This window comes from Saimiri boliviensis, chromosome 6 (assembly GCF_048565385.1).
Source record: "Saimiri boliviensis isolate mSaiBol1 chromosome 6, mSaiBol1.pri, whole genome shotgun sequence".
NCBI lineage: Eukaryota > Metazoa > Chordata > Mammalia > Primates > Cebidae > Saimiri > Saimiri boliviensis.
In genome coordinates, this window is record NC_133454.1 from 7,444,028 (window position 1) to 7,468,984 (window position 24,957).

General features: G+C 38.1%; 1 protein-coding gene across 1 annotated transcript in view; it reads left to right on the plus strand.

Annotated features, from left to right (window-relative positions):
* The first annotated feature begins 13,911 nt into the window (after nt 1–13,911).
* Nucleotides 13,912–24,957, plus strand: part of LOC101053954 (contactin-associated protein-like 4) — a 106,721-nt gene continuing 95,675 nt past the window's right edge. The window contains 2 exon segments of the mRNA XM_074400317.1: nt 13,912–13,926; nt 14,728–14,875. Coding sequence (XP_074256418.1) covers nt 13,912–13,926; nt 14,728–14,875 — 163 coding nt within the window.

Consider the following 24,957-nt stretch of genomic DNA (forward strand, 5'->3'; position numbering starts at 1 on the left):
TGCATTCTGAATGTTCCATGTGAGCTTAAGAAGAGTGTGGCTGCTGTTGGATGAAATGTTCTTCAAATGTTAATGAAATTTAGTTGAATAATAGTGATGTTCAGGTCTTCTATATTCTTACTGTTTTCCTGATTACTTGATATACCAATTATTCCAACCATAATAACAAATTTGTCTGTTTTTAACTTGCCATTCTATCAGTATTTGCCTCATGTATTTTTGACTCTGTTGTTAGTTGCCGTCACAATAAGGATTATTTTACCATCTTGGAAAATTGATCACTTTGTCATTAGGAAATGTTTCTCACTATCCCTAATAATCTTCCTTGTTCTGCAGGTTTCTTTGTCTGAAATTAATATAGCTCCTCCAGCTTTTATTTTTTATTAGTGTTAACATATGATATATCTTTCTACATCCCTTTTACTTTTAATGTATGTTGGTCTATATTTAATGTGGATTTCCTGTAGACAACATATAGGTGGGCCTGCTCTTTCTATATCCTCTGAAAATCTCTGTAAGTGGTCTATTTCTATGATTCACTGTTCAAGTGATTATTGATATATTTGAATTAATATCTATCATGCTTATAATTGTTTTATATTTGTTTTATTTGTTCTCAATTTTTTTTGCTCCCGTTTAAAATTTCTTATCTGATTTCATTTGAAAATTTTGTATGATTCTATTTTATCTTCTCTTCTACCATATTAGTTATATGTTAAAAAATTGTCAGTGGCTGCCTTTAAACCAAAGTCCATTTTCAGATATTACTAACACTATTCTACTTATTATACAGTGCAGGTCCCTTGTAACAGAGTATTCCTAACTTCTCCCTTCTGTACCTGGCAACATTAATTTGTAATTTAAGTGAATGTAATATTAATTTGCAATAAAAATAACTTTATTTAATTTATCCATGTGCTAAAAGCACTTAATACAAGATGATTATTATTTTAAATACTTATCTATTAACTGAGGATTAAATTAACTAAGACAAATAAATGATCTTACTTTATCTTCTTTTATTTAATGTTCTTCCTTTCTCAATGAAGATACAGAATTCTGAGCTATACAACTTTTCTTTTGTTGGAAGAAATTCTTCTAACTTTTATTACAGGGTAGGAATGCTCTCAATGCATTCCACAGTTTTGGTTTACCTGAGAGTCTTTATTTCTCCTTCACTTTGGAAGGGTAATTTCTCTGGATATAGAGTTCTAGATTTATTTTTACTTCTTTCAATGCTTTACATATTTTACTCTTTTCTTGTTTGCATGTTTTCTGATGAGAAGTCCAATGAAATTTTTATCTTTCTTTCTCTATCAGTAATGTATCTACCTTCTGATGCCCTCTGCTGTTTCTAAAATTTTCTTTTTGTCTTGAGTTTTCTGTAATTTGAATCTGTTATGACTCAGTATAGTTTTTATTTTGTTTTTTAACCTTCATTTTTAGTCTCTCATCTTCATGAATCTACAGTTCTGTGTCTGTCATTAATACTGAAAAGTATTGGCCATGATTACTTCAAATATTTCTTTGATCTGTTATCTTTTCCTTCTGGTATTTCACTTATGCCTATGTTACAACTTTTGTCATTGCCCGCAATTCTTGATGCCACCTTCTGCTTTTTTTCTTTTTCTTTTTCTTTTTCTATTACAGCTTGAGAAATTTGTATCTTCTTTTCTTGAAACACTGATGTTTTTTTGGTTGTGTTGAATCTGCTGATGGGCCTATCAAAGGCATTGTTCATTTCTGTTCCAGGATTTTTAATTTCTGGCATTTCTCTTTGATTCTTTTGTAGAGTTTTCATCTCTTTGATTACATTGCCCATCTGTTTTTGCATGTTGTGTGCTTTTTTCCGTTAGACCCCTTAGAATATTAATCATAGTTGTTTTAAAACCTCGTCTGATTTTCAATATCTGTGGCATATGTGAGTCTTGTTCTGATGATTGTTTTATCTCTGCAGAATGTGGGGATTTTTTCCCTTACTTTCTGGTGTAATTTTTCATCGAAATCAGAATGTACTATATCTGGCAATAGAAACTAAGACTAATAGATTGTTAGTATAAAGATTTACATTACTCTGGCTAAGAATTAGGTTATATTTTATGTTTGCTATAGGTGCTATAGGTACCAGATGCTTGCAGTTCATCTAATGCTCTTGTTTCTTTTTCTTCATTGACTTAAATTTTCTTCAGAGACAGTCTTTGTTTTTTAGGTCTTTCAACTGTTATTCAGTATTATTGCACTGGACTCCTATTGTGTGGTGGTGTAGTATGAGAGAGGAGCAATATTCTGTAATATTCCTATTCAATTTCAGTGTTTCAGTGGGTTGTTGTCTCAGAACTGTGACCTTCACAAGCATTTATCTAGTGATATAGCCTCTTTCTATCCAGTCCTCTATTTTCTTTCCTGTTTACTGGGTTTCCAGTCCATTTCTGTGAAGCTCTGACTCCTGTTGCCTTTTTTCCCTTAGGTAAGACAGGAACGGTAGGGAGGCTGGAATGGGAGAAGTATGGTCCTCCAGCTGGGATAGGTTCCAGCGCAGTGTTTTCTTTGGGAGAATGGAACTTCATTATGAAGAAAACTGAGCATACTTCCCAATGATTCCCTATCCCGCTTCCTTCCAGAGCCAGGAGGGGATCTTTTTCTAATTTTCATAGAATGCATGGATGGGTTCTCAGAGATAAAGCCCACAGAAATTTGGAGCCCTCTTAGACTTTGGTAGGGAACTTCTCACTCTCATGCTAGTCCACACTCAGTTTCATTCATCCAAATTACCATGGAAGTGTTCCTTCTGTTTCTGGTGCTAGAGGCTTTTGTTCCAGGTGGATGGATCTCAGCTCTGACTCTTTGGATGATCTCGTCCCTCTAGATTTCAGCATGGTGTTGTGTCATGTGTACTAGCTTGGGCTGCTATAACAAGTACCATAGTCTGGGTGGCTGAAACAACAAACATTTATTACTAACATTTTTGAGGTTGAGGATTCTGAGAACAAGGTGCTAGCCAATTCACTTCTTGGTAAGTGTCCTACATGTGATTTGCAAGTGGTTAGCTCTCTGGTGTATCTGCACATGGTGAAGAAAAAGAAATCTGATCTCTCTTCCTATTCTTATAAGGGCACTAATTTCCTAATGAAGGTCCCACCCTCATGACCTTATCAAAATTCGATTGCCTGCCAAACACCTCATTTCCAAATATAGTCACATCATGAGTTGGGACTTGAACATATGCATTTTGAGAGAGTGTAATTTATTCTATAGCACCATGGAAGCTGTGTTCTCTGATAGGTCTACGAAAAGTTATTGATTTCTAGTTTGTTTGTTTTGTTCTTGTGGTGCAGTGTAGAGCAGTGTTTCACTCTGAGATGAGTAGAGTACCTTGTGTGTGTAAATATTTTAATATATACTAATATATTCTAGCATTAGAATAATGTGTATATTCTGTAGAATATATATAATAATAATGTATATTCTATAGGAGCTAAATATAAATTTCCCTTTAAGAATAGGTTTTGGGCGGGCGCGGTGGCTCAAGCCTGTAATCCCAGCACTTTGGGAGGCCGGGGCGGGCGGATCACGAGGTCAAGAGATTGAGACCATCCTAGTCAACATAGTGAAACCCCGTCTCTACTAAAAATACAAAAAATTAGCTGGGCATGGTGGCGCGTGCCTGCAGTCCCAGCTACTCAGGAGGCTGAGGCAGGAGAATTGCCTGAACCCAGGAGGCGGAGGTTGCGGTGAGCCGAGATCGCGCCATTGCACTCCAGCCTGGGTAACAAGAGCGAAACTCCGTCTCAAAAAAAAAAAAAAAAAAGAATAGGTTTTGCTTCTATTTTATTATTTTTAAACGTACATAGGACACTACATAAGAAAAAAAAAAATGAACAGATGATTTTGGGCCTAGAAGGATATCTTTCTACAAAGGCACTTGTATAGGCAACCAGAAACACTGAACTTCTCTGACAGTCTCAGTATAATTCCCCATAGTTTGGGAAGATGGGAAGTTTACCTTTAATCTCCATTTTTTTGTTGGTCCATCTCTGGCTTTCTCTTTATTCTAAAAAGTAGATCCTCCAAATTCTTACCAAAAGCCTATAGAAGCCTGTAAAATATTCTCATCTTTAAGGGCTTCTAGAACTAGAATTTTGTCCCTAACCCTGTGAAAACTGCTCAGAAAACAATGACAAACAGCAACAACAACAACACTACCTCTCTTCTGTTTCTCCTCTTCAGAAATCCTTTAGTTATGCCTAAAGAGAAAGCCTCAAATACGGGTTTTCTTCTTCTAGATCTTGGACATTTAATATTTCATTATATGTTTAGTTCTTCAACTCCTTTTTTTTTTTTTCATTCCAAAAGGAAGATTCAGAATTTTCAGTCTAGCAGTACCATAATATGAATTTTTATGGCTATTTTCCATTTCAATACAAATTTCTCTACAAAATTTTACCTGTAATACCCTAATATAAATGTAAACTTTATGACTTGTCCACATATCTCTCATATAACAATTTATTGCTGTGTTTCAACAATAGTTACAGATTACAGCCAAGTTTGCATCTTTCATGTGCTTTTTCTCTTCTGGCTGTTTGATCTTTCTGTGTTGAGAATTCAAATCCTTTTATGCAAAAGGTACTGAACAGTATATTTTATAACTTGTATCTCCATAGATTCTAATATAATGATTCACACAAGGGACCTCATCAAGTTATCATTAATAATTTCATGTACCTTCAAATAAATATTTTAATGATACTCAATATTTTTGGAAGGTGGTAGAGACTGATTTTATTTAATAAAATTCCATTCCCTTTCATTTTGAAAATTGAGATTTATTATATGTGCAGCTCAAAACATAACATTCTAATTTGATTAGAGGATTCTCATTGCTATTTCTTTATTATAATAAATAAATTACATTCATAATCAAGATTGAATCAACTTTTTTTTTTTTTTTTTTAGATGGAGTTTCACTCTTGTTGCCCAGGCTGGAGTGCAGTGGTGCAATCTCGGCTCACTGCAACCTCCACCTCCCGGGTTCAAGCAACTCTCCTGCCTCAGCCTCAGAGTAGCTGGAATTATGGGCATGCACCACCATGCCCGGCTAATTTTTTTTTTTTTTTTTTTAAGTAGAGACGGGTTTCTCCATGTTGGTCAGACTGGTCTTGAACTCCCGACCTCAAGTAAACTGCCTGCCTTGGTCTCCCAAAGTGCTGGGATTACAGGTGAGAGTCACCATTCCTGGCCTGAATCAACTTTTTAAGATACTGTCCTGATGTCTTGTTCAATATGTGTTTAAAAGTTAGCCTTGGCCTGGCCCGGTGACTCAGGCCTATAATTCCAGCACTTTGGGAGGCCAAGGTGGGTAGATCACAAGGTCAGGAATTCAAGATCAGCCTGGCCAATATGGTGAAACTCCATCTCTATTAAAAATAAAAAAATTAACCAGGCATGGTGGCACACACCTGTAGTCCCAGCTACTTGAGAGGTTGAGGCAGAATCATCGCTTGAGCCCAGGAGGTGGAGGCTGCAGTGAGCCAAGATCACGACACTGCACTCCAGCCTGGGCAACAGAGCGAGACTCCATCTCAAAAGAAGTTATTTTTATCTGGGTTTATGTTAGCAAATTTTCTACTTTTTAGTAGTTCTTATTTCTCTTTGCTTTTATTATGTGCTTTTTTAGACCAGACAACCTTGTGGGAGGCACATTTAATAAAGATTTATATCTGACATCATAAAATTATTTATAAAATCATTTCTATTTGACAGCATGTTACTGTGATTTATTTAGCACCTGCATGTCAGCTAACTATGTCAAAGTGAGTTGTACTTGAAAATAGTTCATGTGTAGGGCACATGTAGTCACAAGAAGTTTCACAATAAGAGAGGTTATTAATGACAAGGGGATTTTCATGTTTGCCTCTTTTTTGTATTAAACTTCTGCTCATGCTGCTGTTCATTTTAGCTGGAGTTGGACTGATTTTTATAGAACTGCAGCGTCTGCTATGCAACTACATATAACAGGTCCCATGTTTCTGATTTATTATAGTGACGTTTTAGAGCTTCTTATAAATTGCCATATGGGCATCTCCCTTTATACTTCTTGGCTTTTATACGTGAGTTGCTCAATTAATATTTGAAAAAGAAATTAGTGCTATTATGCCTCTTCATAAACTTTAGAATCACTTTGGAAATACTTAAAATCCTATGAGAAACTTTAATTCATTAACTACATAAATTATCTTGGTTAAAATACATTTCTAAACCATCTATGAACACCTCATTGAGTTTGGAAATCACCAAGTCTAAAAGAAAAGAAAAATACAGTGAAGGCTTTTTGGTTTTTATTACATAAGATATATAACATTCATTTTACTTCTAGATATTTTATGTGCTTGATAACATATTTCTCTATATTCTATGTTTATTAGGAGGGTACTATTTATTGATTCTTGAGTGTTTGTCATTTATTTGACTCCAATAATTTTGGAAGGATGTAAAGTTTAATAGAAAATCTTTTTGTCTGTAAAAGTCAACTGGTAGAGCTGAGTCCCAGTTCAACAATAACCTAAGTTGCATTATTCTAAAATGTGTAAAAGGTTTTAAATATAAATTATGAGGGAAAATGAAAAAAGCTTCAGATAAAATATTAAATTTCCTCTAGGGTAAGTTGTTTGCTTTCATGTTCTGTTGAAGTGATGCCTTTTGATGGCTTAGCTAAATTACGGGCTTTGGAGTCAGAAAAGCCTGGAATTAAATCCTTTCTTTGCCACTTTCTAACTGTGTGACTTTAGGCACATAATCTCTATAATTTTCGTTTTCCACTGTTGTAAAGTGGGTACAAAAATAGCCACACAGAGTTGATGCAAATATTAAAGCCACCTAATACATTTCTTGTATGTCTAATGCTGAGCCCTTAACTTTCATGTTGAAAACATGTAAATGGATAATATACATCACAATCACTAGTTGTTATGGTCCAAATGTTTGTGTCCCCTCAAACTTCATTTACTGAAATCTTAATCCTCAACAAGATGGTATTAGGTGGGGCCTTTTGGGAGGTGATTAGGTCAAGAGGTCTGTCATGGAAATGCAATTAATTTCCTTATAAAAGAGATCTAAAGGAGCCCATTCACCCTTCCACAAGGTGAGAATACAGCTAGAAAGTGGCATTCTGTGAAACATGAAGTGGGCCCTCACCAGACACCTAATCTGCTGGTGCCTTGGTTTTGGACTTTTCTGCCTCCAGAACTGTGAAAAATGAATTTTGATTGTTTATAAGATACTCAGTTTATGACTTTAAAAAATAGCAGCTTGAATGGACTAAGACACTATTTCTGTGTTTGGAATTTAGCCCTAGCGAGACCTTCTCACTTTTTTTTTTCTCTGAAAAGTTTTTTTTTTTTTTTTTTTTTTTTTTTTTTGAGACGGAGTTTCGCTCTTGTTACCCAGGCTGGAGTGCAATGGCGCGATCTCGGCTCACCGCAACCTCCGCCTCCTGGGTTCAGGCAATTCTCCTGCCTCAGCCTCCTGAGTAGCTGGGATTACAGGCACGAGCCACCATGCCCAGCTATTTTTTTTGTATTTTTAGTAGAGACGGGGTTTCACCATGTTGACCAAGATGGTCTCGATCTCTTGACCTTGTGATCCACCCGCCTCGGCCTCCCAAAGTGCTGGGATTACAGGCTTGAGCCACCGCGCCCGGCTAAAGTTTTAAGATAATATAGGGAACAAAAAAAAGAGCAGGATTTATACACAAACCAGAAGAATACTTTAAGAGTGAGATAAGTCTGGGCGCGGTGGCTTACGCCTGTAATCCCAGCACTTTGGGAGGCGGAGGCGGGTGGATCACGAGGTCAAGAGATCAAGGCCATCCTGGTCAACATGGTGAAACCCCAACTCTACTAAAAATACAAAAATTAGCTGGGCATGGTGGCGCATGCCTGTAGTCCCAGCTACTCGGGAGGCTGAGGCAGGAAAATTGCTTGAACCCAGGAGGCGGAGGTTGTGGTGAGCCGAGATGGCGCCATTGCACTCCAGCCTGGGTAACAAGAGCGAAACTCCGTCTCAAAAAAAAAAAAAAAAAAAAAAGAGAGAGAGAGAGAGAGAGAGATAAAGACCCAAAGCACAAAATTAGCTTGGCATGCATTAGAATTGCAGATTTCAGGGTCCTACCCACAAGTTTAGTACAGAGGTGCAAGATTCATTTCTAAGAAAAACACCTCAAGTAATCCTGACATATACTGAAGTTCAGAATCGTTAAAGGAAGACATAAATGTCCCTGTAATAAAATTATTATTTTTTTAAAAAAGCTCAAACGACATTTAAATCCATGCATTTTTTTTAAATGAATTTTTATGTAACAATTCTTTATAGCAAATTGAGGAAAGTTTCCTAGGCAAAGGAATACATTTGAAACTCCATAGCATGCACTAGACTTTTCATTTATAAAGTAATGTAGCATCACTCCCACACATCATTTACAAACATTTTGAAAATTTCCATTAAATATTAAAATCCAAAGCAGAATCTTTGTTATGTGTGAAAAAATTTCAACAAGTGGAGCAAAAAATTGCAAATATTATTGATCAGTTAATACATGTAATAAATAGTAACTGCATATTTTTCCAAGCAACATTGGCATTAGAGAGTTATTTAAGGTATACAGAGTGCTACTAAATGATGCTCTGGTCTGCTATATTGCTGTATACTCCTCCTATGTCTCTTACCATTATTTTATTAATTACTGTAAAATTAATATATGCCTATTAAATCTAGATTTGACTGGAATATGCTGTAAGTCCCATATCCCCAACCTCGCGATTTTCCTTACCCTCCATAAGAGATAATTGCTAAAATTTTTGAATATGGTAATGATATTTTTATTTTTAATACAAACTATGTATCTTATATTTCTTCTTAATGTCTTTAAAATTTAAATAAGTCATAAATTATCAAGTGAAGAGTGAAAGGCTGTCATTTGCAGATGTCTTATTTCATTTACCTGTTGGCAGTCTCTGTCGCTATGCATCTTTTCTCTCAGTCCCTTAAGATGCCAGAATCATTGAACTTACATTAATTTTGAAACAAATGTGAGATCTTTTGGTGGGTAATTTAATTACTCATCCAGCTGTTCACTCTTCAAGAAGTTATAATTAGGGATTGTATTCATCTGCCAGTGGCACCTAGGAAATAGAATCAAAAGTATAAGAAGATCTAAGGTCCTCATCCTCAGCTGCACATTACTGTAATTTGGAAAGCTTATAAAGACATAAGCATACAGGCTGGGCGCTGTGGCTCATGCCAGTAATCCTAATACTTTGGGAAGCCAAGGCGGGCAGATCATTTACAGTGAGGAGTTTAAGACTATCCTGGTCAACATGGTGAAACCCTGTCTCTAGTAAAAATGCAACAAAAATTAGCCGGCCATGGTGATGGGGTCTAGTAATCTCAGCTACTTGGGAGGCTGAGTCAGGAGAGTCAATTGAGCCTGGGAGGCGGAGGTTGCAGCCAGCCGAGATCCTGCTATTGCACTCCAGCCTGGGCACCAGAGGAAGACTCTGTCCCCCTGTCCCCACCAAAAAAAAAAAAAGACATAAGTATACACACACACACACACACAAAGAGAAAGAGAGAAAAGAAACAATGCTCAGGGTCTGAGCACTGAGAGTTTTAATGTGCAGTCTGTTTGGGAAACATTGCCCCCTATCAGCCATCATAAATGAAAAACTGAAATAAACAGATCAAATTTTTAGGCACATCATCAGGATTTCCATGGAAATTGAGACTGTAGTGCTCTCAAGGTTGGGTGGGAATGAGGTTTGGTTAGTGCTATATAGAAAACAGCTAACCTTTCTTACCAAACCTCAGCAAAAAAATTTTAGTCATTGAAACAGAATGGAACCTCCTAAGGGTCTGGTTATCAGAGTCTAAATATCCATGGAATTAAACAATGTTGTCCTATTTATGTTCTGGGAAACACTAGTCTGGAAATGTGCTCTGCAAAAGAACAGCAGCAACAACAGCAAAAACAGAGGGGGACAGTTCTGTGGCCTAATATGTTTGAGATGTTCTAGGTAAGTGTCCCTATCATGGGCTGATACACTGCAATTTGCACGTTAGCACATGACATGCCTGAGAAGTCCTGTAATTGAGACATCCGTTCAACTTGTTTTGTTTTTAAGCTCAGTCTTTCCCAAACATAAACATTCCACAAATATTGGATTGAGAACCACTTTGAGCTGAACAATGTTCTAGGTATTATGGATGGAAAACAATAAACCTCCCTGCTTTGGTACAGTTGTTTTCTAGGAGGATAAGATAAACAGGCAGATAATGATCAAATAAGAGAAATCCCCCAAAATATGAGAAATATAGAGAAAGTAGGAAGATATTTATAGGGGGTATCAAGTACACAAGTACTTTAGAGACTGTGATCAAAAAGGGCCTGTCTTAGGGGTAATATTTTAGTCAAGGCTTAAAATGACAAGAGAAGCTGGGCATGCAAAGATCTGCAGAAAGAACTTTCAGAGCAGAATGGACTGCTGGTGCAGATTCCCGAGAGGACTAAGCTTGGCTTCTTCAAGAAGGTCCAGTGTGGGTAGAGCGTAATGGAGGTGGTTGCTGAGGACCGTTTGGATAAGGAGTTTAGGTTTTGTTCTAAGTGGTAAAGGAAGCAGTGAGGGTGGCAGAGTTAAATTTACCTTCACAAGTGTTACTGTGTGCTCAGAGGGGAAGATACTGGGAGTGATGACAAAGAACAAGACATTAAAAAAGACCAGGAGCCAGTACCGTGCTGTTTTGATTACTGTAGTCTTATAGTATAGTTTGATGTCAGGTAGTGTGATGCTTCCAGCTTTATTCTTTTTGCTTAGAATTGACTTGGCTATGCGGGCTCTCTTTTGGTTCCATATGAAGTTTAAGGTGATTTTTTCCAGTTCTGTGGAGAAGGTCAGTGGTAGCTTGATGGAGATAGCATTGAATCTGTAAATTACTTTGGGCAGTATGGCCATTTTCAGGATACTGATTCTTCCTGACTCTGAGCATGGAATGTTTCTCTACCTGTTTGTGTCCTCTCTTATTTTGTTGAGGAGTGGTTTGTAGTTCTCCTTGAAGAGGTCCTTTACGTTCCTTGTTAGTTGTATTCCTAGGTATGTTATTCTCTTTGTAGCAATTGTGAATGGCAGTTCGTTCTTGATTTGGCTCTCTTTAAGTCTGTTATTGGTGTATAGGAATGCTTGTGATTTGTGCACATTGAATTTGTATCCTGAGACTTTGCTGAAGTTGCTTATCAGTTTCAGGAGATTTGGGGCTGAGACTGTGGGGTCTTGTAAATGTCATCTGCAAATGGAGACAATTTGACTTCCTCCTTTCCTAATTGAATACTGTTTATTTCTTTTTCTTGCCGGATTGCTCTGGCTAAAACTTCCAATATTATATTGAATAGGAGTGGTGAGCAAGGGCATCCTTGTCCAGTGCCAGATTTCAAAGGGAATGCTTCCAGTCAGAGGTAAAGACCAATGGAACAGAACAGAGGCCTCAGAGGCAATGCCATACATCTGCAACCATCTGATCTTTGACAGCTCTGACAAAAACAAGCAATGGTGAAAGGATTCCCTGTTTAATAAATGATGTTAGGAAAACGGGCTAGCTATATGCAGAAAGCAGAAACTGGACCCCTTCCTGACACCTTACACTAAAATTAACTCCAGATGGATTAGATAGACTTAAACATAAGACCTAACATCATAAAAACTCTAGAAGAAAATCTAGGTCAAACCATTCAGGACATAGGCAAGGACTTCATGACTAAAACATAAAAAGCAATGGCAACAAAAGCCAAAATAGACAAATGGGACCTAATCAAACTCCACAGCTTCTGCACAGAAAAAGAAACAGTCATTAGAGTGAATCGGCAACCAACAGAATGGGAAAAATTTTTGCAATCTACCCACCTGACAAAGGGCTAATATCCAGAATCTACAAAGAACTAAAACAGATGTACAAGAAAATAGCAAGCCCATTCAAAAGTGGGTGAAGGATATGAACAGACACTTTACAAAAGAAGACATATATGAGGCCAACAAACATATCAAAAAATACTCATCATCACTGGTCATTAGAGAAATGCAATCAAAACCACACTGAGATCCCATCTCATGCCAGCTACAGTGGCGATCATTAAAAAATCTGGAGACAACAGATGCTGGAGAGGATGTGGAGAAATAGGAACACTTTTACACTGTTGGTGGGAGTATAAATAAGTTCAATCCTTGTGGAAGACAGTGTGGCAATTCCTCAAGGACCTAGAAATAGAAATCCCATTTGACCCAGCAATCCCATTACTGGGTATATATCCAAAGGATTATAAATCGTTCTATTATAAGGACACATGCACAGAAATGTTCACTGTGGCACTGTTTACAATAGCAAAGGCTTGTTACCAACCCAAATGCCCATCGACAATAGACTGGACAGGGAAAATGTGGCACATATTCACCATGGAATACTATGCAGCCTTAAAAAATGATGAGTTTGTGTCTTTTGTAGGGACATGGATGAAGCTAGAAACCATCATTCTCAGCAAACTGACACAAGAACAGAAAATCAAACACCACATGTTCTCACTCATGGGGAGGGGGTTGAACAATGAGAACACATGGAGACAGGGAGGGGAGCATCACACACTGGGGTCTGTTGGGGGAAACTAGGGGAGGGACAGTAGGGGGTGGGGAGTTGGGGAGGGATAACATGGGGGGACATGCCAGATATAGGTGATGGGGAGGAAGGCAGCAAACCACATTGCCATGTATGTACCTAGGCAACAATCTTGCATGTTCTTCACATGTACCCCAAAACCTAAAATGCAGTAAAATATATATTTTTAAAAAAAGACCAGAAAGAGGCTGTCAAGGTAGTTCTGGTGAGGTGATTCTTTGTTGAACTGAGTGATCATAATTGAGATAAAGATGCCTCGATTTGGGATATAATTTGAAGATGCGATCACAGATATTCCTGTGTTGTATGAGCTTAAACATTTAGCATATAGGGTACTGATGGGGTGGGGGCAGGAGGTAGGGGATGGATTGACAAGGAAAATCAAATTAATTTAACTATAAAACACTCAATCTTTTAAAAATGTGTTAGAAAATGTTTTGGTAAATGCTAGTAAAGGACTATCTGTGAAGTAGAAAGAAAAACAGGTGAATGGTCAGACTCTTTGTGTACTGGCGCTTCTAGTGTATTTATCTTTGCCTTGTGCAGTCTGCATGAAGTTGAACTTATTTGTTGAACAAGTCATGGGCAAGGTACCTATCACGAACCTGAAAATGTAGTTGCATGTTCCCTTATTATGAAAGAAATAAATGGAGGAGAGGAAGAGGAGAACATGACAAGGAGGAGGAGAAATAAAAATGAAATGTAAGTTATTAAGAATAATTTTTGCTTCATGCAGTCTTTTTTCTTTTTTCTTTTTCTTTTTCTTTCTTTTTTTTTCTTTTTGAGACAGAGTCTCACTCTGTCGCCAGGTGCTAGGCAGGAGTGCAGTGGCGCAATATCGGCTCACTGCAACCTCCGCCTCCTGGGTTCAAGCAATTCTCCTGCCGCAGCCTCCCGAGTAGCTGGGACTACAGGCTCATGCCACCACGCCCAGCTAATTTTTGTATTTTTAGTAGAGACGGGGTTTCACCATGTTGGCCAGGATGGTCTCGATCTCTTGACCTCATGATCCGCCTGCCTCAGCCTCCCAAAGTGCTGGGATTACAGGCTTGGGCCACCGCGCCCGGCTCCACCTGCAGTCTTAACAATGTGTGTCTTGTTAAGAAAACAAAAGTTGCTTAGCATATAGGGTACTGGTGGGGTGGGGGCAAGAGGTAGGGGATTGACTGACAAGGAGAATCAAATTCTCTTTGCTGCAGTATGTGGGCGTTACAGGTAAGCTACGTGTTAGGTAGATGCATCCTGATTTTATAGAAGAAGCATAGCTCCTGGTCTTACCATATAATGGTTGCAAATACGAGAGGATTTTTTTCCTCTCCTTTGTGACATTTAATTTCCTTATCTGCAATTTGACTGTGCTAGATTTCTCTAGCTTTAAAATTCTAAAGTCCGTGAGTTTAATTGTAGGTCCTTCCAAATTATTGTTGTTTCTAGTTTCCCTTAACAATCTGAATGTGTGTCTATGCCAGTATGCTGCTGAGGTTCGACTACCTGTTACCAGTGTGTAGCTTGGACTTCATTGTTGGGTGGTACTTTCCTTTATGTTAATAAGTTAGATGAGAAAGTGAAAGAAGCGAAACATGTCATAAGTTGATTCATTCATCAGTGATGTGAGCAACTTCTTTGTTGACTTAGATAATATTTTTTCAACCGTTGGAGAATATTTTCTCACTTTCTTCTGGCACTATTCACAATGTTAATTGCTACAGGCATGGTATACTTTTATGTTTAATCTACACTTTACAGAAGCAATCTTTATTGCAGGTGTCGTGGTTGAAAACTGGTTTAATGGGGTGGTAGAATTTCAACTCTCTTAGTAAAAAGAAAAGTTTAAGCCACAGTGATTTCTGTGGATGGAGAGACATCATGACATAACTGTTAATGTGATTTTCTTGTAGAAGGTAGCACCATTCATAGTAAAATGCAGATCACGCATTGCTCATAGACATTATAGGTGACAAACTGAAACGGATATTCTCCATATACATTGATTTCCTTCTTTCCGTTTTCTTGTAGGGTTTTTCAGGAAATGCAAATGCAGACAGTGTTGTGTACTATAGACTCCAGCCTTCTATCAAAGCCAGATTTCTGCACTTCATCCCTTTAGAATGGAACCCCAAGGGCAGAATTGGAATGCGAATCGAAGTGTTTGGATGTGCGTACAGTAAGTGTTTGTTTATCCAACACACTGACATAGATATCAAAAGAGATGTTTTAAAAGCCAAACTACAAACTGAAACGGACTTTTTAGCTATGTAAAGAGATATAAAAAATAGGAATGATTTTTGTGGAAAGCTTTTTGTGTGTGTGCCCCTGCATGCCAACATTGACTTTACTGTTCGACTTTAACATTTTAATTCAGAGGCGGAAGTACTTGATAGATAGATAGATAGGTATTCATGGATACATGTGAATGCATTTATTTAAATAGAATATTATTGACTTGATTCTAACTTTTAAGTATTAGAACTTTCCTTCATGAGTTATATTTGACAAAATTTCATTTAGGCATCCTTAGTTTTATAAAAGGGAGAGTGTTCCATTTAGTTTAACTAGTCATCTGTTATAAAATGAAAAAATATTTTTCTCTTTTGCCTAAAAACAGTGTCATGCAATTCAGTTTTAAATAAGCCGTGCTCTCTGTATAAATTAATAGAGAAAGTAGAGACCTCTGCCAGAATATAACATGTGTTTAAAATACTTTCACATAAAAAAGATGGAAACCACAGATTTCACTTAGTCTGTTCTTAATGAAGCGTATTATTATATATATTTTTTGTGGGGAAGGGACCTAAGAGTTATTGATAGTACACCTCAAGCCAAATTATCCTGTTAGATACTGTTTCATTATGGAACAGTGAGTTAGTTAATATGATTTACAATTATCAGACGAACAGTGTGAGGTTTGAAGAGATTTAGTAATTTGCTCAGAGCCTCACGTGTGAAGTAATCTAGAGAAGAACCAAGGACTGCTCAATTTCACAATATTGTTTTTTTCTCTAGTAAACATTTATTTTTAGCTACTAAAGCTTTTTTCACATATATGCTATCACTTTATGATGTAAGCCAAGTTAAGTTCTGCTTCACTTTATTTACGTAAAAGGAAAGCAGGTCATAAGGGGATCAAGTGAGTCATGTAAACTCTGACAGAGGGATCACGTTGCATGGTTTGCTTGGGTCTTCTCCTGTGTTTCGTGTTGTTCTCAGTGTCTATCTCTACCATCAAACATCTTTGACAGCCCTGATTTCTCCAGGACCTACAAAATAATACTAAAAGTATTAATATAATATTAATAGTAATAATAGCAGTAACACTAATAGTAATATTAATAACATGAATTTCTGTAATTCTAGAAATATCACTGTTTTCTTAGTGCTTGTTATTTGTACTATTCTAAGCAGTTCATGACTCCTCAAAATAGCTCAGATAAATATTACTAGGTAACTACTCCGTTCACCTACTTTGAAAATGAGAAAGCTAAAGCTTACAGAGAGTGACCTGCTCCAGCCACACAGACAGGAAGTGGCAGAGCTGGATTTGCAGCCAAGTTTGCCAAACTCCAGAAAGCAAGCTCATGTTGACATTTCCTCTAGTTGTTGAATAATAGAGATGGGTCAGTGACCAACTAACCTCTCACTGTCTGTCCACTGTAATTGCAGGCTTTCCTGGCCTCAACAGTCCAGCTTATCTACTCCATGTTAGTTCCTCACATCACAAATACAACACCTGAATAAAATAATGCATTAAAAAAAATCCTACCCGCAGTTTTGATTCTGGAAACTAGAGCTTGGACAGTAGTCTTATTTGTCTTTGGATCATTGAGTTTAGCAAAGCTCATGTCACATGATGGACAACTAGTAAAACAAATTTCAAAGTGCTTCCTATTTACGGTTATATTCTCCACTTATTCAGAGTGTCCACCTTGCAAAATACTTGTCTATCACAGTGTAAAACTAGCTAACAGTTATTGTGCATGTAATTTTTCATAGACATTCTACTAATAATTTAATCCTCAAACCACCCATTTATTAGAGAGAAAACAGGTTCTTAGAAACACTAAGCAATTTGTTCAATACCACACACTTAGTATGCGTTAAATCTAGGATATAAACTGAATATTAACAAACATAACTTTAAGAGCAACAGTTTAATGAGACTGTTTATGCTGTTTTGCTGGCTCTAAAGCACCAGGTATAATGTCCACATGGTGGTGATAACTAAAGTACGGGTTCTTTTGAGATATCTGCTGCTCTGTGACTCATGATAACTAAAACCTCCCCCTCACCTTTCTTGATCTGCAACCTTCTGGAATATTCTTTTTGCTGGGACTTCATTTGCTATCTTTGGGGTGAGCATACTGTCCATGTATTTGGTCATTCTTCTTTTCACATTGACCCATGGTTAAAATAGTAGTACCAGGAGCCAATAGGATTTTAAATTCAAACTTAAACCCATATAGGGAAATAGTATGGCAGGAGTTAATGGCAAATTATGGTTGTGTAATTTTAAACCATTATTAAAGGAGAAAAAGTAATAAACTTAATGGACAAATATTCTTGTAGGTAATCAGAAAATAATCCAAGAATGGGTTGGATGTGAGTATCTTATGGGAATGTGTTTGATCAAATTGACTTTGATTGACTTTAATACCTCAATTACACCATAGTCATGCTCACATTTTCTACTTATTCATAGCATTGGCTTTGCAATATATTAATTTATTAAAACGATATTATATAGCCATCATTTATTAAACAGTTAATATATGTCAGAGACTGTAAAGAATAAACATCTACTGATTTGTTGGTGACAATGTCTGGAAGCAGGCACATGAATATTGCCATTTCTTGCAGGAGTCAGAGGAGACAAGCAGAATTGTCTACTGAATAAGATGTATAGTTTTCTCTGAGTGACATGGAAAAGGAATAGCTGGGACTACTGGCTTTCCCCACCCTCAGAAGGAAAGGCTGTAGTTCCTATCACCACAAGCATCCCATTGAAAGATTTTGTCTGCAGCTCCCTTAAGTAGCACAGACCCAAGATCAGACTGGATTTTCTCCAGACATACAAAACCATTCTCCCACAATCTCTGTTGAAAGGAAGGTGCTGTTGCGAGTGGGTGGGGTTTCTTTACTGAATCACAGCCTCAGGACATCTGTCTATGTTCAACAAAGTAGGTTTCCCCTGAGCTTGAGGAAGGCCTGAAGGATTGCATACAACCCCCTGTCTCCCTTGTCTATACCTCCTCATCTGTACCAAATAAAGGTGACTTGGGTGTGCTTTACCTGAGCCATTCACTCAAGTGTAGCACACTTCACAAACTGCTTCATCTCTCCTCACGTAGAAGAAGGTGAACTTAAGAGATATTAGTAGCTTCTGCAGGGTTACACAACCCATGTTAGATTTAGGATTTAAAATCAGCTCTATCATTTTTCTAAGACTGTGCTCTTGATAACTGTAAGAATCATACATGTATTGATCTTTTAACAATTTATTGGCACTTGCTAAAAAAGAACTCTACTAGGTATTGGGTATAGGGAAAAATTCTAAAGTCATATATATTTTCTTAATAAAGGTAGGCATGTGCAATGTTGGAAAAATTGTATGTGCTAAGTGTAAAATATTGTAGCGTGAATATGGGTATGAGGGATAAAGTGATTGATAAACTGTGGTTAGTATAAGAAAATTTGTAACAGTAGATTTTGAAACTAAGGCAGAGTATGGTGGTTCACACCTGTAATCCCAGCACATTGGGAGGCCAAGGTGGGTGAATCACAAGATCAGGAGTTCAAGACCAGCATGGACAACTTGGTAAAACCCCATCTCTACTAAAAATACAAATAATTAGCTGGGCATGGTGGCAGACACCTGTAATCCCAGCTACTCCAGAGGCTGTGGCAGAGGTTGCAGTGAGCAAAGATTTCAGGGCTGCACTCCAGCCTGAAGCAAGACTCCATCTTGGGTAAAAAAAAAAAAAAAAAAAAAAAAAAAATTGAAATGAATTTGCAGATAGTTTCACAGGGGAGACTGAGAGGATGGTCCAAATAGGGAAAGTGCTGTACGTTAGTCAAGCACAGGAAAGAGGATTACTGGGATGGGGATGATTATTTGAGTACAGTCATCCAGACCGAAATTAGGGCTAGGTTAGAGGGTGAAATCTGGAGGCAGCAGCTCATTAGAAGGCTTTTACTCTTGTTTGGGCAAGTGATGGTAGAACCCCAAGCTAAAGGAACAGCAATCAGTAAAGGGGGAGAAAGGGTCAGGCATGGTGGCTCACGCCTGTAATCTCAGCACTTTGGAAGGTCGAGGAATGTGGATCACCTGAAGTGAGGAATTGAAGACCAGCCTAATGAACATGGCGAAACTCTGTCTCTACTAAAAATACAAGAATTAGTCAGGTGTGGTGGCGTGCACCTGTAATCCTAGCTATTTGAGAGGATGAGACAGAAGAATCGCTTGAACCCGAGAGGTGGAGGTTGCAGTGAGCCAAAATTGTGCCACTGTACTTCAGCCTGGGTGACAGAGTAAAACTGGCTCAAAAAAAAAGGTAAAGGGACAGGTAAGTAGATTCAAAATATTCTGAGGACATTGAATCAAGGGATCTTGGTTATTGTATGTGGGGTAACACTGAGTTATCAAATTTGCTTGTCTTCGTTCCTTCCTTCTGCAATCCTTTTTATTTTCTTCGAATTTGAACAACTGTCTGGAAGGGGGTGTCATTTACTAGATGGGAAATGAGAGAATAAATAGATTGTGGAAGGACATGAGAGAATTAAACTCACTGTTGACACATTGAGTTTAAGTGCCTGTAATATATGGAAGATTGGAACTGCAAGCTCTCTGGGTTGAAGATGTAGAATTAAAACCTATCTAACTATCATTATTGTTAGTAAATCATAAAGTATTCCACTTATTGTACTACTGTTAATAACAAAAATGTGAAGTGCTATGTTTGAATGACTGCTCAGTTCTTGAAAAATGGGAATACATTTCTGCCATAATAAAAGCAGCTCCTTTGTACTGTTTTTCAGGTGCAACAAAATTTTTATACCAGGCTCCCCTTGTGCCTAGTACATGTTTGCTGAGGTCATAGATGTAAGCCTATCCTGTGATTGTTGCAGGAAAATGGCTATTGTGATAACCACACATAATTTTATTGCCCTCTACCCTAACAAGTTAGGGCAATAACTTGTTATGAAGGAACATCAAGTGAATGGAAAATCCATATGAAAGAGCATGTTCTGCTTTTATGTCAGTAAACTTGAAGTTGTTTCCTGAGTAATGAGAGAAGCAGCAGCTAAATTTTATAGGATCAAAGAGAATCTATAAATTTTAAATATCTTGGCCATAGCAGCAGTGATCATGTTTATAGATTTAGCAAAGAAATGTATAGAAATAAATAAGTGGTGAGAGAAAGAGAGAAAATGAAAAGAATATGTTTGATGCTATAGAACAATATTGTATGTCTCAAAGAGAAGTAAACAATGGTGAACAAAGGAAAATAAATGGGTAAAAGTGAATATACCTGCAATGGCTTTAGGAAGCAGCGTTAAACCACAGGAGATAATGTTCTTTAACTGTGGATGAATTGTTGAGGTAATTGTCCTTAGTGTAAATTCTAAATTCCTTTTCTGTAGTTACTGTATAAACATCCTCATTTTACAGCCCATGATCATCTCTTCCTCATCCCCGACAGAATAACATCCAACTGTCAAGTCGTACTCAACTAATTTGTTTCTGTGGCAAGACTTGATTTTATAATTTTTCTAGCCTTAGGGTTTTTGCACGATGGCTAGGGCATTCACCATGTACCTACCCAGCCTTCATTTCTCTACCTGGATAATTCTCTTACTCATTTTCTTTTCTCAGTATAGAAATCTCTGGTTCTGACAACTTCTCTAATGTCCCACATTCAAATCAGGGACAGTTTCCACCCATTTGTAGAACAGCTTTCTTCTTCCAATCATAACATGCCCACATTATACCGGGTTGCAAGCAGACATTCTTTTTTTTTTTTGTTATTACTCTTCTGGGTAAAAACTAATAACAGAAATAAATGAATGAGTGTAGGTAGGCTTAGTAAGCCTCAGGAATGCTTTCTCCATCATTCTAGTGTTCAACCTGTTAAAGATCAAGAATAAAGGTCAGGCCATGAGAAGAACTGAGGAGGAAGATTGGACATAATGAGCAACTTCATGTACAGGTGTGTTAAACCATTGTGTTTAATTGCTTCAATGCAGCAGTTTAAGAGAAAATTGTGGATCATATTTAATAAATGAAACATCAGTCATTTTAAAACATATTAACTCTTACAAAATGGGACTCTACATTTTATTATGTACAAAGTTCCAATTTTTATTCCATAATAAAATACAAAGTTGGAATTATATACAACCATCAGCAGATTTAAGATTAGAAAACATGTGGCCGGGCGCGGTGGCTCAAGCCTGTAATCCCAGCACTTTGGGAGGCCGAGGCGGGTGGATCACGAGGTCGAGAGATCGAGACCATCCTGGTCAACATGGTGAAACCCCGTCTCTACTAAAGGTGCAAAAAATTAGCTGGGCATGGTGGCGTGTGCCTGTAATCCCAGCTACTTAGGAGGCTGAGGCAGGAGAATTGCCTGAGCCCAGGAGGCGGAGGTTGCGGTGAGCCGAGATCGCGCCATTGCACTCCAGCCTGGGTAACAAGAGCGAAACTCCGTCTCAAAAAAAAAAAAAAAAAAAAAAAAGAAAACATGTAAATAGGAAATATTAAAAAGTATCATAAAAAGTGCAGACATTTACCTGGGTAAGAGAACACTGAAAGAGAGCTAGATATTAGTCTCTGCCTATTCAGGATGCTAATCTCTCATATCACATCTGTGGTTAGGGGAAAAAAGGAAAAGCAATAAATTTGTTAGCTTTGCTGAAAGAATAGTTATAATTGAGTTCAATACCTATTTATTGAGCAAGTCCCACATGCTGCTAAAAGCTTGACTAAGGTGAATTAGATAGTTTCTTACACTCAGATTATCTATCAACTAATATTGTAGCTGAAAAATCTTGTTTTATGTCAAAGTTTAAAAAGAAGATAGATTCTGGTTGGCTTAATATCAAAGAGTATAAATTCTCTAATTCTTTGCAAAGTTTATAATCTTAAATTTGATGACAAGTGGAGTGTATCAGTCAGGGTTCTCTAGAGGGACAGAACTAATAAGACGCACACACACACACACACATACACACACACAGACATACGTTATATCTGAGTGAGTTGTTAGGAAAGTACCACACTCTGAATCTGATTGTGAGTCCTTTATTGCCAGTGACCTAGAGTCAGCTCATGCTCAAAATCTCTTGGTGCCGAGGAAGGGGTTTGATTTCCTTTTATATGTTGCTCAGGGTAAGGGGGCAAAGTGGAATTTTACAGAAGCAGAATAAGCAAGTTAGGCGAGGAGCCTGATAACTAGGAGGCAGGAGGCTCCCATGATTGGTGATACAAGCGGTTTCCATGGTAGCTGGTTACCAAGGGGGTATTCGGTTCTTTCCATACCATCAGTCAAGGGGATATTCACAATAGCAAGTGGACTTGTCAAGGAGGATATGGTTACAGTGTTGATGTGTTTCTATAGTTATAACCGCAACATGACACTGCACAATGTGGCCCAGGTATGCACTCAAGGGAGAAATGGTGGGGGAAGAAGCCAAGATGGAGTCATTCAGGCTCACATTTAAGATGGAGTTAATTTGGTTCATCTCATATGTATGTGTATGTATGTATATATATATATACATATATATATATTATATATACACTACATATATATATACTATATACATATTAAATATTAAGTAGTTTACTCAATAAACTACTTAATACTTAATAAACTCATACATATGATATATATGTGTATATTATGTGTGTATATATATATATATCATATGTATGAGTTTATTAAGTATTAAGTAGTTTATTGAGTACTAAACATTGTTAAGTAGCTATTAAGGTCTCTCTGAATACGATTATGACACAAAGCCAGAGAGCTGATATATTCCTGAGGTAGGACAGTAAAGGTATATTGCTGGCCTTGCCAGCTGAAAGCAAATTGCTTCTGGTGGGCCTTATGGACATGAATGGAGAAAAGGCATTTTCCAACTCAATGGCTGCATGCCAGGTACCAGGAGATGTGTTAATATGAGTAGGCAATGAAACCACATCTGGTACAGCAGCTGCAATTGGAGTCACCACTTAGTTAAGCTTAGGATAATCCACTGTCATTCTCTAAGATCTATCTGTCTTCTGCACAGGCCAAATGGGAGAGCTGAATGGGAATGTGGTGGGTATCACCACCCTGTGTCTTTCAAGTCTTTGATATTGGCATTAGTCTCTATAACCCCTCTAGGGATGTGATATCATTTTTGAATTACCGATTTTTTCTTGGTAGAGACAGCTCTAATGGCTTCCATTGGCCTTTCCCACCATAGTAGCCCTCAGCCTGCTGGTCAAGGAGCCACTATGGAGGTTCTGCCAGCTGCTAAGTGTGTCTTTGCCAATTATGCATCCTGACACTGGGGAAATGACCACAGGATGAGTCTGGGGACACACTGGACCTACTGTAAGTTGGTCCTGAACTAAAACTCTGTTAATCACCTGACCTCCATAAGCCTCTACTTTAACTGGAAGACCACAGTACTGTTTTATGCCCCCTAAAACCAATCTCGGCTCAGAGACAATGTCCATTAGTCCCCGAAGTGTCTGATTATTTTCCTTTCCCCAACGCACAGTTACCCTGGTAAAAGGCTGGAGGTCTCCCTGGGGAAGGATGGGAGAAAGATTAACAGCATAAATTGTCAGTAGTGTAGTGGGGTCCTTCCTCAAGGGGACCTGGCCTCCCCTTCATTCAAGGGGTTCTGGGTCTGTAAACTAACTCAACTCTGGAAATCGATTGAAGGGCTGTGATTCTCTGTTTTTCTGTTTCAAATTAGTCTTTCATCCATTCAACCTAGAAGTTTTCTGCTTGTAAAAATTAAGTAGGAATACAGTAGGCTTCCTATCAATTTCTCTTCTAGGAACACTGTGATTAATTAGCCAATGCCAGAGCTCTACACCAGTCAGACTATTCTTTTTGTTACTTTGCCTCTGTTGTCCATAGTAGCTATGCCCACCTTTCCTTTCATGGTTGAGTGCCCCCACTTGGCCCCTGCCAAAATAATAAATCCAATTATTCCCATTGTATTTAAGTTTTGTAGTTGAATGACTGCAGTTCCCACTGTTAGATCTGACATACAGCGAAGAGCAATTATAGGGCTTTTCATAGTTGTGAGTGCTGCCCTCACAAATCTATTTTGCAAGGTATTGGTCATGGGTATATCTCTGAGACCCTCCCAACTGCAATGAGTAGGTCTGAAGTGACTAATCCACTCCACCATCCCCATCTCCCTTTGGATTCTTTCCTCTACATTAACCCAAGGGACATCAGGCTTCCACCTCACTCACAGTGGGCCATCTTTCATTCCGTATTTCAGCTAACCAAGGAAATATACTATTAGAACATTTTTAGCTCCCTGAGCTGCAACATTAAATGCAGAATACCTGCTTAGTGGGCTGAAATCAATCAATTCAGCCTGATTCAGTTCTATGTTCCTTCCCCCATTACCCACACTCTTGATATCCATTCTCATACCTCTTCTCCTGATTTCTGTTTATATAAATTAGAAAACTCAAGAAGTTCTTTTCAAGTGTAGTGCACCTCCTCATGGGTCACACTCTGAACCTCACCTCTAGGAGCCTGCCAGGACTTTAGTTATAGGTATAGAAGCAAACAGGGGTTTTGGGGGTGGCTCCTGAGGAGAATCAACATTATCTTGCTTGGAAACTGCCTCCGGGGAGACGTTCACTGTTGCCTCAGGCAGTGCAGGGTTTATCTGCTCAGACAAAGGTGGAAAGGCTGATGGCAGCATGGGTCTGGGAGGGGATGTTGCCACTAATGGGGATGGGGAACTGGTTTCTTCTGGCAAGAAAGGTTCATCAGCGTTTACAAGCTCAGTGTTCCCAGCTTCATCAGGGTCCTCCACATGTCCCCATCTCAAGTTGCAAAGTTCCATTCTTTTCCAATCAATGCCCTCATTTTAACGGTAGACACCTGGTGAGGCTGTGCAGGCACCTGCCATTGCAGATCAGCCATTCACACGGTAAGAGCTTGTGTCTGATTTTCTACAAGTTCAGCTCTTTCTCTAAAGGAGATAAGACTCTGACTCTGGGCA